General features: G+C 39.4%; 1 protein-coding gene across 1 annotated transcript in view; it reads left to right on the forward strand.

Moving 5' to 3' along the window:
- LOC124553957 (zinc finger protein 708-like) overlaps positions 1-18,131 on the forward strand; it is an 88,446-nt gene that overhangs the window by 27,104 nt on the left and 43,211 nt on the right. Inside the window, exon 2 of the mRNA XM_047127972.1 lies at positions 1,937-1,984. Within this exon, the coding sequence (XP_046983928.1) occupies positions 1,937-1,984 (48 nt within the window). The remainder of the gene's footprint in view (positions 1-1,936; positions 1,985-18,131) is intronic.

The raw sequence follows: 18,131 nt of genomic DNA on the forward strand, positions 1-18,131 counted from the left end.
GACACTAGCTTGGTAGTAAAAGATGTTGCGTTCAACATTGGCTTGGTTTCAAGTAGTGCAGTTCATGACATAAGTTCATGGCTTGTAGAAAATAAACAAATGCTAAATCACAATAAAACTCAGTTTTTAGCGTTTTTAACACACAATTCAACAAAACCTGATGTTTTAATTTCACAGAATGGGCTTATGATTAGTCAAACTGAACAGTTCAAATTTATAGGTGTTCAGATAGATAATAAACTGTTGTGGAAAGCCCACGTTCAGGATCTTGTTCAAAGACTTAATGCTGCCATTTTTACTATTCGAAAGGTATCTGAAGTAAGTGATTGTTCAACACGAAAATTAGTGTTCTTTGCTTATTTTCATTTGCTTATGTCATATGGTATTATATTTTGGGGTAACACTTCAGATTCTATAAGCATATTTTTGGCTTAGAAACAGGCAGTTTGGGCAATAAGTGGTCTAAGTTCACAGACCTCTTGTCGACCCCTGTTCGTGAGTCGGGGTATTTTGACATTGGCCGTACTATCATTTCTTGTTAGCAGTATTAGCTTATTCGCAAGAATAAACAACTTTCACTCAGCTAATACTCGGCAGAAATGAAATCTGCATTTGGATCAGACTTCCTTCACTCATGTGGAGAAAGGTGTGCAGTATACTGCTGCATCCGTTTTCAGGAAGTTACCACTCAAGTTCAAAAATCTTAGCAGTGATCCACGCACTTTCAAATCAAAACTGGAGTTTCCTCATGGGTCACTCCTTCTATTCTGTTGAGGAGTTCCTTGAAAAAGTAAGCTGATTCCTATTGTATTGTTGATTGCGTTTACTTAAACTTATGGATTGACTTTTTTTCTTGGGTTCCTAACATCTTCATCTACATCCATACTCCGCAAGGCACCTGACGGTGTGTGGCGGAGGATACCTTGAGTACCTCTATCGGTTCTCCCTTCTATTCCAGTCTTGTATTGTTCGTGGAAAGAAGGATTGTCGGTATGCCTCTGTTATTACTTGTATGTTGTAATTTCATGTAATGACATATTCCATGACCTTGGAGATTTGCTCCTATGGAACCTGATGTGTAAATAAATAAATAAAATCGACAAACTGTAGTTTTTATTTCTTCTCCCTGAACTTTAATTCACGTACTAAATTTTTCCTTGGTTTCTTTTACTGCTTGCTCAATGTTCAGGTATAAAAACATGGGGATAGGCTACAACTTGATCACACTTACTTCTCAGCTACTGTCTTCCTTTCATGTCCTTTAACGCTTAGAACACCAAAATGGTTTCTGAACAAGTTGCAAATAAATTTTGTTCCCTGTGTTTTTTCTGTGCTACCTTCAAAATTTCAAAGAGTGTGTTCCAGTCAGCATTGTCAAAAGCTCAGCTTACATCTAAATGCCCTATAAACAGAGGCTAGCCTTTCTTACCTGCTGAGTTAAGTTGTGAGGTCAGTATTTCTTCATGTGTTCCTACATTTCTCCAGAAACCAAAATTAATGTTGCCAAAGTTGGCTTCTGTCAGTCACTTCATTTGTGTGTAAGTCATTCATGACAGTATTTTGCAATAACGACTTCTTAAACTGATGGTTCAGGATATTCACACGTCAGCTCCTGCTTTCTTTGGACCTGGAATAATCACGTTCTTATTAAATTCTGAGAATATATATTTTTTTTCATATATGTTACATGCTAAATAGTTTTTTCCTCATGAATGAATAAATAAAAACACTGAGCTTATACTTTAAGAGAAGTGTGTGATCTTGAGTCATGTTTTAATTTGGTGCATGCCATTAGTGTATTCTCCTCATCCTCTTAAAGAAAAGCACTTTATACAATAATTCATATGAGAGATTCCTAATGTTGTGAATTTAGCGTGTGCATGTACTGCATGTTGAACAATAGTAATGAATCTCTTACATTATTTCTTTGTTACAGATGTTCAGCAATCCCGAATTGAATCCTCTGGGAGTTAAGATGGAGGAGGTAAGCTACTGCTATGTCTTAAGGTCTGTTAAGTCTTTCTTTTCTCAGGATATATCTCTTGTCTAAATTCTGTGTGCACTTGGTGGAGCCTCAAATTCCAGAGGAGGAGGGTGTAGTATTCACAAGGAGAAACACATTCAGCTTTAGGTGCTGCATTTTTTATACAGCAGGTGGATACTTGAGGAAACACACAATTCATACTGCTAATCCATTGTTAGTTGTGAGGCATGGGAATGTCAAATAGATTACAGATGAATGGGTAGTTTTATTGTACGTGATTTCTGCAGGGGAAATAGAACTCCTTGCTTTTTGGAACCATAAACCCAACTTCTGAACTTATGTACTCGCCATTGTTGTTTGTATTGGAAAATGTTCAGACGTCTTTGAAACGAAAGAAAGTCTCAACTCCCCTACTTGGCAGATTATAGGACAACATGACTGAGAAGTAAATGTACTTCTTCACCTCTGCTTTTGCACAAATTTATGATACATGCAGGGCTTGGCCAGAAATGAGAATGACAGAAGTGGGAACTCCAGATGTCCAAGCATGTAGAAGGAATAGTAATTTGGTGCAGGTCGGGTAAGGCATGGGCCATTTATATTAGTATAGTTTATAGGGAGTGGTTGGCACAGTGAAAAGAATACAAAACAGTAATCTGAAGGTTTTATGTAAATTGAAGGTCAAGGGGGGTGGAAATGAAAGGAAAGGGGAGGGATAATTGCTGTCAGCTACATTGGGACATTATGCAGAATCGGTGGTGACAAGTGAAAGTATGTACCAGACTGTGATTCGAACATGGGATTTCCTACTCACAGGGCAGGTGCGATAAACACTGCACCATCTTGGGGCACAGTGTTACCACAACTGCATGGACTATCTTGGCTCGCCTCACAGCCGATCCACACTCACATCGAGTGCCACCTATCCTCAGCCCCTGTCCCATTTCCTCCATATTTACTCATCTGAGATTCCCACAGGAGGTAGGACATACTTGTGCATCCACATTGAAGTAGCTGGATTCATTGCCTAGCTAGGCCTATAAAATTATATGAAAGTGTGGTGTCTGCTCTTTTGGACATGGACAGGAGCTGTGGGTAGGTGGTGCTAGATGAGAGTGTGGATCAGCTGTGAGGCAAACCAAGATAATCCATGCAGTTGTGATAACACTGTGTCCTGGATGTTGCAGTGGTTATTGAACCTGCCTAGTAAGCATGAGATCCAGGTACACATGTTCACTCCGTAATGTCCCAATGCAGCCGATAGCTGTGATCAATTCCCTTTCCTTCCCTTTATACCCTCTCCACCTTTAATTTACATATAATTTATAAGAGGTGCAGATTCTGTGTCATGTCTGTTGTTTCGGACATGTCAAAAATGGTAGACAACCAACATTCATGTCGTCTGAAGGTTGTTAGGTCAAGCCCCTATGTGGATGATTCTTTTAATCTTCTAACAATATTGTGAAAGTTGCTACTCATCATATAGCAAGATGCTGAGTCACAGATAGGAACAACAAAAAGACTGTCACAAATATAGCTTTCGTCCAGTAAGGCCTTTCTCAGAATTAAATGACAATCATACACATATATACTTGTGCAAATGCAACTCACACACACATGACTGCAGTGTCAGGCAACTGAGGTCACACTGTGAGTAGCAGCACCAGTGCATGATGGGAATGGTGACTGGGTGTGGGTGAGGAGGAGGTTGGTGCGGGGAAGGGGAGGAATAGTGGGCTAAGGATGGCGGAGGTAGAGGGTGACATCCTGTTGGGGAGCACACAGGATTGAGGTGGAAAGAGGGTAGGGCAGCCATGTGCAGTTGGGAGGTTAGATGAAGGGCAGTGGAGAGATCGGGAGGGGGAATGCAGAAAAGAGGAAAAGTAAAATGATGGTGTGATGGAGAAATGAGGGCTGTGTAATGCTGGAATGGGAACAGAGAATGGACTGGATGGGAGAGGACAATGACTTACTAAGGTTGAGCCCAGGATGTTATGGGAACATAGGAGATATTACAGGGAAAGTTCCCACCTGTGCAATTCAGAAAAACTGGTATTGGTGGGAAGGATCCATATGGCACAGGCTGTGAAGCAGTCATTGAAATAAAGTATGTCCTGTTTGGCAGCACGCTCAGGAACAGGGTGGCCCATTTGTTTGTTGGCCACAGTTTATTCGGTGGTCATTCATGTGGACAGACAGCTTGCTGGTTGTCATGCCCACATAGAATACAAGACAGTGGTTGCACCTTAGCTTGTAGACTGCTTGACTTGTTTCACAGGTAGCCCTGCCTTTAATGGGATAGGTGATATTTGTGACTGGACTGGAGGTAGGTGGTGGTGGGAGGATGCATAGGACAGGTCTTACATCTATGTCTATTACAGGGGTATGAGCCATGAGGTTAAGGGGTTAGAAGAAGAGGTTGTGTAGGGATGGATGAGTATATTGTGTAGGTTTGGTGGATGGTGGAATACCACAGGGATGGATGAATATATTGTGTTGGTTTGGTGGATGGCAGAATACCCATGGCATTCTGGCCAAATTTCTCTTAAACAGTGGGAAGTAAGAAGGTGCTTAAAACATCAGTGTACGCCTGGTCTGCGATAGTACCATGGAAAACAACATGGGCTTCAAGCCCCTCCATGAAAAACGCGACCACGCCATATCACCACTGCCTCCGAATTTTACTGTTGGCACTACACGTGCTATCAGATGATGTTCACTGGCTATTCACCATACCCACACCCTGCCATCAAATTGCCACATTGTGTACTGTGATTTGTTAATCCACAAAATGTTTTTCCACTGTTCAGTCATCGAATGTTTACACTCCTTACATCAAGTGAGGCATTGTTTGGTACTTACTGGTGTGATGTGTGGCTTATGAGCAGCCGCTTGACCATGCAATCCAAGTTTTCTCACCTCCTGCCTAATTATCACAGTACTTACAGTGGATCCTGATGCAGTTTGGTATTCCTGTCTGATTATATAGATAGGTGTCTGTCTATTATACATTACGAACCTCTTCTACTATCGGAGGTATCTGTCAGTCAACAGATGATGTTGGCCTGTACACTTTTGTGCTGTAAGTGTCCCTTCACATTTCCACTTCACTATCACATTGGAAACAGTGGAACTAGGGATGTTTAGGAGTTTTGAAATGTTGTGTACAGACGTACGACACAAGTGACACCCAATCGTCTAGCCACATTCAAAGTATGCGAGTTCTGCGGAGAGCCCCATTCTGCTCTCTGATGATTTATAATGTTTACTGAAGTTGCTGATATGGAGTACGTGGCAGTAGATGGCACCACAATGCACCTAATATGAAAAATATATGTTTTTGGGGATGTCTCTATACTTTTGATCAGATAGTGTGCTGCCTTACCCTCTTTCCACCTCAGTGCTGTATGCTCCCCAACAGCACATCACTGTCTGCCACCACTATGCTACTATCCCTCTCCCTCACTACCCCAGCCACCTCCTTACCCCCGCCCAGTTGCCGCTCACTTCATGATGCACATGTGCTGCTGCTTGCAGTGTGGCCTCAGTTGGCTGAGACTCCAGTCATGTGTGTAGGAGTTATCTTGGTACGAGTGTGTATGTGTGTGTTTGTTGTCTAATTTTGATAAAGGCCTCACTGGCAGAAAGCTATATTTGTGACAGTCTTTTTGTTTCTCCTAGATGCGACTCAGCATCTCTGCTATATGGTGCACAGCAACTGCTCTTTTCATCATATTGTTCCATTCTGTCCTGGATTTTCCATTGTTTGATCTTTTAATCTTTTTATTTTCAATTTTTATAGTACACTGCAAATAAACTGAAATAATGTGCAGTGTATTAGTGTACTGTATTTATTAATATTTCATAAAAGACAAGAAAAAGAGAGGCAGAGGAAAATTTGAGAGTGCAAATAAATTTAGAAGAACGGATTGTACTTAGTGTCCACAAGGACTTCGTATATAACGTTGGCTTGTAATTAAAGTGTAGAGAACTTATTCAGTTCCATTGTGAGACCAATTTCTACAGGAAGGGAACAGAAGTCAGACCTTGCACAATGTCTGAAATGAAGAGTTTCATCGACCTTCTTATATACACTTCAGTATTCAAATTGATTAACTAAAACATATGTTCTCTCTTTTGTATTGATGGGACAGTCCGTGCTGTTTTCCGTATCACTATATCATCAGCAATATTTGCTGTAATTCTCAACTGCCTGAGATTTGACAACCCTGATGACATGGAGTGATGTAAGGTTTCTGATCCAGCAGCTGCTATAACAAACATTGTACATAAATTCAATGAAAATTTGCAGCGATCCTATATTTTTGGGGTTAATGCTACAGTTGATGAAATGCTAATCGGTTTCAAAGGACACTGTAAATTCAAAATGTATATTCCATCTAAACCAGCGAAGTATGGCCTGAAGCTTCAATGCCTAGCCGACTCCAGGACTAACTACACGTTCAACACCTATCTCTACTGTGGAAAAGGTAATATTTCATAAAAGACAAGAAAAAGAGAGGCAGAGGAAAATTTGAGAGTGCAAATAAATTTAGAAGAACGGATTGTACTTTCCCCAGACGAGAAGAAATACGCCATTATCACTCAGGCTGTCCTCAGATTGTGCAAGCCAATAGCACATGCTAACCAAAACAACACTGCTGATAACTGGTATGTGTCAATCGAACTTGCAGATGTGCTACAGAAAAATTATTTGACCACAGTGGGAACAATGCGGAAGAACTGAAAGGAAATTCCTGCATCTTTCTTGCCTTCCTGTAGACGTGAAGTTGGAACAATGCTGTATGGATTTACCAAACACATCACGCTCATTTTGCATGTACCTAAGAAAGGAAGAGCAGTAATTCTTATATCAACAATGCATCACTCCATAGAAGATGACGTGGAAAGTAAAAAACCTGTAATAATAGCCCACTATAACAACACAAAGGGTGCTGTTGATACTGTAGACGAAAAGTGTGCCAAATATTGTTAAAGTCGTTGCACGCAACATTGGACCATGGCCGTGGTTTTCCATATTCTTGACATGAGTGTTGTCAGTGCATATATTGTTCATCAGTCATTCAAGGAAAGAACTGTGCTTACCAGGATGAACTTGATGAAAGCTCTAGCGAAAGAACTGATCGAACATTCACTGCACGAAAGGATAGTGAATAAATGCCTCCCACCAGAATTGAGATTTTCTATCGTTAGAGTTCTAAGAACTGAAGTACATCTCCATGAAGAGCTGGAAAAGGAGGGCAAACTACCTAGGGATGGAAGGAAGCCATGTCGCATTTGTCCACCAAAAAAGAAGAGAAAGACAAGTTACTTGTGTCGCAAGTGCAAGGTCCCAAATTGTTTGGAATGCTCTTGTAAGGTGTGTCCGCAGTGCGTGTAAGGTGGTGCGTAATGTGGCCACTTTCAGTAGTGCAGATTTTTTCTGTTTCATTTGCTGTCAAGAATACTCATTAAATTTAACACCGGTGGTACTTGATCAACATTAACCTGCAACAACCAAGTTTCAAGTAAAGAACTACACTTAGATATTTGGATATTTGTCCATCACTGTAAATTTCAATGAGAATTTAGAGTGCAATATGAATAGGTCTTTTTCACAGCACCGAAACAATATTTTGTTCATAAGTTACCATTTACGTATAATTGAAGAATAAATATGTAGTACTAAATTCAAAAAGTAGCACTAGATAGGTGATATTTACATATTTTCCCCACCTTCTGAATGCAGTCCACGGGACTGCATGACTGTAGTTGCGTGAGAAGTACTCACGACTGTGATTAGGGGTTAAGAGCATCTGCTCCAGGGTGAAAGGTACTCTAGTGAATACCAGAAGGACTTGTGGCAAAAAAGCTAAGGCCTAATACCCTGAGGTATGCACTGGATATACAGTACGGTGGTTAGACTTAGAATCTCCAATGGGGCCATAGTGTCATGGGAGAAGGTAGAACAGCAAGTTGCAGCTAAGAAGCTTGCTAAGGTGCAGAGACTGGCCTGCTTCGCAATAACAGGCAGAATTAGTAGCACGCCAACTGTTGTGATTGAAGCCGTGCTGGACATGCCTCCATTACACCTTTGGGTGTGAGTTTAATCTCTTGGCTGTTCAAGCCCAGGATTACAGAGCTTCTTTTAAAACACGGCTTTGACATCATTAACTTGCCATGTTTTTGCTTATCGTTCTTGGACCAGTATTCTATGTGCTGTCCTCCAAGCCAGTTCTGTAGTTCTAGTTTGATCATAGCCTTGGTGATTGTCAGGACAGGTTCCGGTTTAATGAATGGAGTCTCTGCCCCCAATTTGTCGGCTTGTTCATTGCCACCGATCCCTGAGTGGCCAAGGACCAATATTGGTTTTACCCAATTGGAATACCGAGGCCAGTTGTCCTAGAGAGATGATGCCCTCCAGTCTTCGCTGAATTCCATATACCATGGCCCCAGCATCTTGGTCTGATTTCGACCAATCAGTGAACCAGACAATGTCCCCAGTATGGTGTCAAACTGTTTTTTCTTACTGTTCCCAACTTCAAATTATTATATTGTAAAGCTTGTTGAAGCAGTTGGGAGTTATTATGTAGTCGGCCGGCAGTTCCCCAGCCATTCCTATATTTGCCTCACTCACTATATTAGTGTGTGGGTCTGGATGTCTCAATGAGATCCAGTTTTTACCAGTTTTGAGTCTGTATGCACCAGCTGCTTCACAAAGGTTTAGTGGAGGCATGTCCAGCATGGCTTCCACCCCAGTGGTTGGTGCGCTACTAATTCTGCCTCTTGTGGTGAAGCAGGCCAGGCTCAGCACCTTAGCAAGCTTCTTAGCTGCAACCTGCTGTTCTACCTTCTTCCAGGACACTACGGCCTTATAGGAGATCCTAAGTCTAACCACTGTGCTGTATATCCACGGCCTTATAGGAGATCCTAAGTCTAACCACTGTGCTGTATATCCAGTGCATACCTCAGGGTCTTAGGCCATAGTTTTTTGCCAAAAGTCCTTCTGGTACTCACTAGAGTACCTTTCGCCCTGGAGCAGATGCTCTTAATGTGAGGGGTCCATATTAGTTTCTCATCTAAGGGTACCCCCTAGATTTTTCACTATCCCCTTTCATCGAAAAGCTTTAGATTCCAACTTCAGTGTTGAATATGCTTTTTCATGATTGATACCACAACAGTCTTCATAGGATTAACCCTTAGGTTCTATTTAATGCACTGGTCTTGCACAATGTTCAGTGCACCTTGTGCCATATTCCTAACTGTGTCAGTAAATTTGCCAAGTATTACTGTGACAAGGTCATGTGTGTATCCTTCACAAAATCATTGCCTGGAATCTAGTTTCTCAATGTGTTTGTTCACCACTAGATTCCACAATGAAGTGGACAAAACTCCTCCTTGTGGAGAATCTCTAGTGGTGTTAATTACCATCTTTTCATTCATCACGGTGGCTTCTATCCTCCTCCTACTAAGCATGGCCTTAGTCCACCTACATATAGTGGTCACTAGGTCATGCATCTCTGCTGCCCTAACCATGGAATGAACAGTTGTCTTACAAAAAGTTCCCTCAATGTCCAGGAAGATGGAGTGGGCTCTTTCTTGAAAGCAAAGGGCTTTTTCCACCCTCACAACAAATTGTCAGAAAGCTTTCTCTGGTGGTTTACCTGGTTGATGTGTGTGTTGGTTTGAATGTAGATGAGCCATAGTTAGCCTCCTCTCCCTAACATGTACATTAACCAGACTGATTGATCTCATATCCTTGGGCCTGGTGTGATCAGTTTTCCCTGGCTTTAGAATAAAGACAACTGTCACTGCCCTCCAGGCGTTGCGAATGACTCCCGCTGCTAGGCTAACCCTGAATAACCTGCACAGCGCTCTTACAAGATTCTCTCCTGCTTGTTTCAAGAGAGCTGGAAAGATGCCATCGGGGCCAGGTGACTGGACCAGTTAGAATGTTCCCACTGCCCATTGGATTTTACTGAAATCGACACACGCCTTGGCCGGTCACAGTCCTCTCTTTGAGTGGCTGAGAACCATTGTTTTCAGGGGTCACATTCTGGCCTATGTTATCCGCCAGAGCATATTGAGGAAAATGAATTTTGAGGAGCAGTTCCAGTGTCTCACATGATGTGTTTGTATTTTCCCCATCCTCCTTCCTCAACGTACCTTCTGGATTAGTTCGTACCCTAGTGAGAAGTTTGTGAAGCCTGGCTTGAATTCAGCACCTCCCCATGCTTGTCACTGTAAAACCTTATGAAATATTCTAAGATAAATATTGCATTAAATATTGGTGAAAACATAATAAACTGCCATCATGACACTGTTAAAATAAGTAAACACGAAGGAATGTTTGTATACAAACAAAATGCATCTTATCAGGTTAGATCATAATTTCCTGCTTATTTACATGGTGCTTTATGCTACTATGTAGCACATACGAAGTTTGAGTTACAACCAATTGAACTGAACATATCTTGATCACACTGCATAACAGTTAATTTTTCAAAAACGTGCCAACACATACTGACCAAGGATAAAGGTAAGGATGTAGTGTAAAATATACTGTCTTTTGGCATATGGAATCGTGGAGTTTATTTAGCTCTCATCAAATTAATTGAGTAGTTTTAGTCAAATTTTAGATACCCTGGATACAGTTGAGTTCCAGATTAACTGTACAGTTTGATGTGTGGTTTGTGCTTGTGGCAGTTTTGGCTTACCAGTAGTAAAAGTCAGCGGTATTATAATCAGTGTTTATAAAAATTAATTAATGAAAAACTATACAGTGCTATATTTAACTCCTGAAGTTCAGATGCACAGTTTGATATAATACCGTTGAATTCAGTTTTAGTGTTTTTCTATATAATACTTGTGAATAATGTTCTATAGCTGGAAAGTGACAAATTAGCAGTTGGCTATGCATCTGATTTTTTGAGAGATCAGTCAGCAGAGTTAGAATATTTGATACGTTGAATCCTTTGCTTATTGCTGTTCCTCACTTACTTTGGCTGCATTCATCTTTTGTCTGTCAATGGGTTGATGAGTATGTTTAAATGTGTGACAAATTCTACTTGCCATCATAGCATTGACCTTGGAAATGTCCTAAACTTCCTCAAAGATACTATTGCAAAAGTTGTATGAATGTGAATTTAAATACTGCCTCACAGTTGTCGACTTTCTCTCACAGGAAAGTATTCCCAATGGATAACCGGTTAATGGTATTTCTCTTGGCTTGGGAGGAACATAGTTCACCAGAGAAAAATATTAAATGTATATCTGTTCGTGTTTCAATGTTAAATGACAAATGTTCAGTGTCAATCAGTCCTGTACATTTGATGATACTCACATTAATATCCCACTTGTAGTATTTGAAAGTTTGAATGCATAATAAATTTTAAGTTACCTTAATTATTTGTTCAAATTAATTTCCAGTGGTACTTACAGAGACTTGATACCATATATTACAGATTATAAAACTCATTTGTTTGATCAAAAAAAGTGCCTTCAAAGTTGAGGTGTGTTATACTCGAATTTAATATAACAAGTCCAGCGTTGGCGTCAAAATTCCTGGTTGCCTTAAAATTTGCCACATATTCAATGCTGCAGGAAATCTATTTCTATCCAGCAACATTGGATTCAATTGCACCAATGCAATGAACAGGAGTTAATGGGATTCACACGCTTGCTAACAGTGTCTCCCTCATGCCCCACAATCACAAACCAAGAGCACTGTCTAGTCTGTGATGTGTCATTGCAGGCTACAGTGCCAGCAAACTTGAATTGAAAGTGATTTGTGTTATTGGTAACAGAAGAACATTTTCTTTAGTAGCTAGCTTCACAGTGGAAAAAATAAAAGGTACTAATATGATGCAGGCTATAAATAGAAAGTAAAAGCATATGCAGAACAATGTGGAAACACAGCAGCTGAGCAGCATTACAGTCCTCCAGCAACAGAAAAAAAAATTGCTATTGGCAGGCTAGTAAAGAAGAACAAAAAAACATGAGGAAGGCCAAATGTGCAAATACGGGACTGAATACAAAATGGCGAAAACTAGAAGATGCTGTACTGAAATGGATTCAAGCACACCATCCAAATGGTATTCGAATTACTACAAAAATGTCTCAAATACATGCTTGTAAGCTAGTGCTACAGTGGAACTTAACAGATACTAAGGATGAAAATGTTTGGTGCTACAGGTTTATAAAGTATCATGGACATAGCATGTGAACCAAGACCAAAACATCTCATAAAATTCCACAAGAGTATGAAGAGAGTATTACCTTTCCATCACATTATTATACAACGTAGAAAGAAAACCAGTGTGGAACTAAGTTAAATAGTGCATAAAGACTTGATGTGCCAAGAAACAAAATTGTTGCCATGAAAAGTGCTAAAACGGTAACTATTAAAACAGGTGAACATGAAAAAATGCACTACACTGTTCTTCTTTCGTGTTGTGTTGATGGCACTAAACTTAATCCAGTGATCATTTTCAAGTGCTAAAAAACTTCAAAACCTTGTGGAATACTGGTAGGTGTAGTTCATGTTTGTGACAAGGATTGGATGGATGAGGCTGGTATGAAATTGTGGATTAACAGAAGCAAAGGAAAGTCACTTCGTTGAAGATGAGTTCTCTTCTTGTGCTAGATCACTTCAGTAGTCATTTGTAAAATTCTGTGAAAGAGAAATGGAGACAATTAAATACAGAGCTTGCTGTTATTGCAGGAGGACTTACATCACAATTGCAACTTCTTGAAGTCTTGACAAATACACTACACTGAAAAGCCAAATAAGCTGGTACACCTGTGTAATGTAGAGCCCCAGTGAGCATGCAGAAGTCCTGCAACACAACATGGCATGTACTCAGCTAATGTTTGAAGTACTGCAGGGGAAGAATTGACACCAAGAATCTTGCAGGGCTGACCATAAATCAGAAAAGGTATGAGGGACTGGGGATCTTTTCTGAAGAGCATGTCATGAGACATCCCAGTTTTGCTCAGTAATGTTAATGCCAGGGGAATTTGGTGGCCAGCAGAAGTGTTTCTCAGAAGAGTGTTCGTGGAGCCACTCTGTAGCAATTCTACTGGTATTGCCCAAGTCTGTCAGATTGCACAATGCACATGAATGGCTGCAGGTGATCAGATAGGATACTTATGTACGTGTGATCTGTCAGTCATATCCAAATGTATCAGGTGCCCCATATCAATCCAGCACATGCCCTACACCATTACAGAGCCTCCACCACCTTGAACAGTTCCCTACTGACAAGAAGGATCCATAGATTCATGAGGCTATCTCCATACCTTTACACATCCATCTGCTCAATACAATTTGAAATGACTCATCTGACCAGGCAACATGTTTCCAGTCTCAACAGTCCAATGCTGGTGTTGACAGGCCAAATTGAGGTGTAATGCTTTGTGTCGTGCAGTAATAAAGGGTGCACGAGTGGGCCTTCGGCTCCAAAAGCCCATATCAGTAATGTTTTGTTGAATGGTTTGCATGCTGATACTTTTTGATGGCCCAGTATTCAAACCTGCAGCAATTTTTGCAAGGATTGCACATCCATCATGTTGAATGATTCTCTTCATTTCTTGGTGGTCCCGTTCTTGCAGTATCTTTCTCTGGCCACAGCAATGTCAAAAATTTTATATTTTAATGGATTCCTGATATTCACTGTACACTCGTGAAATCGCCATACTGGAGTATCCCCAGTTCATTGTTATCTCAGAAATGCTGTCCCATCGCTCATGCACTGGCTATAATGTCACATTCAGACTCAATTAAATCTTAATTACCTGCCATTGTTGAAGCAGTAACTGATAAAACAGCTGTGCTAGACACTTCTTGTTTTATATAGGCATTGCAGACTGCAGTGTCATATCCTGCTTGTTGACATACCTCTATCTTTGAATACACATGCGTATACCAGTTTCCATGGCATTTCAGTGTATTTAAATTGTAAATGGAAGAGGATTGGAACAAATGGATGATGGATTAAGCCCAACATGAATTCAAACAAAGGGAGTTCTAAAATGATCTACAAACAAACAAGCAGTTGCAATGTAGGGTGAGAGAAAATATCATTGTTAAATCTTTTAGTAGGTCGACATAAATAATGCTCATAATGGTAATGAAGACCATCTTATATATAGAGGACAATGATGCTGAGGAAAGTTGAGATAATGAATGTCAGTGATCTTACAAGGTCATTTTGGTTTTATAAACTAAGAAATTTTTAGGCTGACTTTGCAATCTAATAAAAAAATGGTAAAAATGTACTTTCCTTAAAAATTGCTTGAAAATTAAGGTGCACCTTACAGTCTGTAAAATATGGTAGTTGTTTTCTTCGAACACATTTTGATTTGATCTGATGAGCTCACATCAATGTACTTAAGGATTTTTGCTGCTGTCCAGATGGTCATCAGATTGCATATAGTGATCTGCAGAACAAAACAGTATTTGTACTCTGCCACTGTTCTTTACTATCTCCTTATTTCATCTCACCATGGGTCTTAATACAGTTCTATTACAGTAGCACTCAAAAATGTTTTATAGAAAGCATTTGTTACAATTACATAAACATAAATGTGTAATACAAAAAACTGCCATTGCGTAATTGAAGGATATGAAATTGTAATCTATTTATTACAAGTCTGCATATCTATTTGCATGAGATATAAGAGACAATTGTCAGAGCATGTGTTTCCATAAGTGCTGATGTGATAAGAAATACCACTCCATCCATGGTAAGAAGATCGCAGCACTGCACTGATACCAATGGTCATCACTTCGAACACCTTCTGTAAATGGATGTTCAAGCCACCTTTTTGGCCTTCATTGACCTTCAAAGACATTAGTGTTAAACATCATCGGATTCATCTCCATAGCTGCCATCAGAAAATAAGTATCAAACTGTAGCATCCCATTTAAAAAGTAAAGTTGACCTTTATATCTCTGAATCAACCAATTTCATACTGTGGCCCCTGTTGTACCATGCAACTTTTGTCCCACAAATCTCTCAACTCCTATCATACTTTCAGAGTTACTCTTGGTGGCGATAGTTAGTGACTCACCCTGTATACTCCACACCATCAGAAAAAAAAATGTTAAATTTATTTTTGTCACTCCATAAAACCTTAAATCTGTCTTTGGCATTCCAAGTTCAAGGTTTCCGTGGAAAGTCTATCCTGTCCCTAGTTTTTGAATTTATGAGCTGGTTTATTTCATTTATCATGTAAATCGCCTGTTACTAAGTGACTTTTTATGGTAGACGTGCGTGGGCTCAGTCCATTATGTTGCTTCAGATCATCCCTGATTTGTTGAGGTGTTTCTCTTGGAGCTACAGCTGATTGCCTACAAATCATTCTGTCCTTAGCACAAACCATTTCAGATGAGAATAGCTCGAGGTTGTACCAAGACCTTCTCATCTCAAATACGTTGAAATAAGCCATTATCAGCCAACGTGCTACTTTGACTATATTACACTTCCAAATACAGCATTTTCTTTCGCTGCACTCATTCTATTACATATTCTTTTCATTTATTTTTCTTTGACATGTGCATTATATAAATTATATTCTCATCAACTAGGTAGTAACAAATTATATGGAACCACTTTAAGAGTAGATCTAGATGCTTCAGTCTGGAACCTCACGACTCCTACAGTCACAGGTTCAAATCCTGCCTTGGACATGAATTTGTTGAGTATCCTTAGGTTGTTTAGGTTTAATTAGTTCTAGGGGACTGATGACCTCAGATGTTAAGTTCCATAGTGCTCAGAGCCATTTGAACCATTTTAACAATTGTTAAGCATTGCATTTGCTGTAACCTAAGAGAAAACTTTATATATTATTTTCTTCATATTATTTTTTAAAAAAGCATAGCAACTGTATACCAATAAGATTGTAACAATGAGAAGTCTTTGCTGTTAGATTCATAAGCATCGGACCCACCTTAAATTTCAAGGTGGTGGGTTACTCTGCGAAAAAATCTACCATGATTGCCAGTGTCTCTGACAGCACGCTCTTTTGACTGGAAGTCCCTCAAAGAGGCTCACTCACCTTAAGTGATTGTTCTCACCTTAGGTCATATCTCCCAAATTCCCACAGAGGGACCAATGAAATAAAATAAATAAATAAATCAATGTCTTTCATCCTCGCTCTTCATCAAGGATGCTCGGACCTTAGCTTATTGGTTACTGTTACTTGCTGTTCATGCCATTGACTTTGCACACTTGTTAGTTGTTGCAATATGCCATACTCTGTAGCACTGCTAGACTGTTACCTCCCAGTCTTGAAGACATGCCAAACAGTTTGTTTCACATCAAGCAAGTGTTCCATTTTGTTATACTTCTAGTTCTCTACAAGTAAACAATCACTGAGTGAATACCTGAGTTATAGTGGTTAATGAATACCATGCCATCAAGGCAAGTTACATACTTTTGAGCTAAAAGAATATATACTTACATTGTTGTATGATTTTCCTCATTTACTAGATACGTAACCACAGCAGCATGAAGCGCTTGATGAAGTGACACTTACATGCATTGCTCTTCTGTGACTGCATGCAAGCAGTACTGACAGCATAACAACACAACTGAAAAATACTTCTGAGCACTGCTGTAACCTAACAAAACACTCCAAATACTGTTATCTGCATATTTGCAGAGACTTTTTGACCTCCTTGCTGTAGTTCATTTGCAGTACATACAGCACCACCACTATGCTGTACTGCGAAGGTATTACAAATGAGAAACAAATTTTTTTGTTCTGCTCAGTTACAGGCCAGCTAAGGTTTTACATTTCTTTATGCTACTCCTTCATCTGTACACGTATTTCTCTCCACTCACCTGATGTATAGTTTCTATCTTGTCTTTTTGGAATTATTTTGTTGTGGAGAATTTATCAACTCAATTCGGTTTCTGTATTTGGTTTGGTTTTCAATTTCTTGCTTATTTATACAAGTGTCTTGTAGGTCTTTGTGCACTTCTGTAAGCCAATGAGTTTTTTAATAAAAAAAGATTCAGTGCTGCTGCACAGTTTTTCTTTTCAGTATGCTAAGACTCATTACCCTTCTTTGCCAAATTTTGGCCTCAGTTATTTTCCTACATATTTATGTATACTTGTCTATTGTTTCTGAATTTAAATGTTTGTACTGGTGTTCCGTTTCCTAATATCTTTTCTTTTTTCGTAATTTTCATTATCATTTGTTAAATCTGAAATCAGTGTTTATGATGCAGATGTGTATTCTGGCCAAATGACTGCCTTGTGAGTCAGAGGTTCTGCAGTTTTGGAGAATGAATTTTTACTATGAACATCTGTTTACTGTAATGGAAAGTCCATCTTCCATAGTCTTCCTCTTGTGGCTCCATTTTCTCCACCATTTGGCTATATGAGTTATCATAGATCCTTAAATTTGTCTTCCCCTGATACTCTCATACTCAGTATTTGAGTGGGATTTTGCAGTATTGCTGTTCCCCATTACTGCTTCTTATCAGAGGAGATGAGTAGTCATGCTTTTCGTACTGTTTTTCTTTCTCTCTGTTTTGTACCTTCTCTACACCATCAGTATTGCTAAATTATCTACAAAAGTATAACAGACAATTTTGACATCAATTTTCTAACCAAGTAGTATTCAACTTCTGGTATTATGTTCTGACAAGTGCTCCATCTGTTCAATGTTCATTTTCCTATATGGTCTGAAAGAAGAATGGAGTTAGTCCATTGCCTTGGCTAAAGTCTGTTCTTATATCAAATGAGGCTGAAGTTCTTTTAAAAGGACTCACGTTGTATTCTGCATGTCAGATTTTTTAAGAATTTTGAATAAAAGCAGTCGTGCTTTATAGTCATAAGCCTTCTAAAATTTTACAAATGTTTTCCAATAGTATTTTGCCACTTTAGTCCTTCATCAATCTGCCCATCACAGGACCTTCCTGTCCTAAGCCATCCCTGATATATCTTGTATTTTAGAATTTCTGCTGTTGTTTTCTCCTTGAACCTTTCATGGAATTTCTTTTAATCTTCTGTGAACATGATTATCAGTTAATCTAGGCCAGGAACCACTATTATTAATCAGTGGTAATGGTCAATTTCAACAGGTATCTATATCTGACTATGAAATTTATTAAGTTCTTGGAATTGTGCTTTG

This window comes from Schistocerca americana, chromosome 11 (assembly GCF_021461395.2).
Source record: "Schistocerca americana isolate TAMUIC-IGC-003095 chromosome 11, iqSchAmer2.1, whole genome shotgun sequence".
NCBI classification, from domain to species: Eukaryota; Metazoa; Arthropoda; class Insecta; order Orthoptera; family Acrididae; genus Schistocerca; species Schistocerca americana.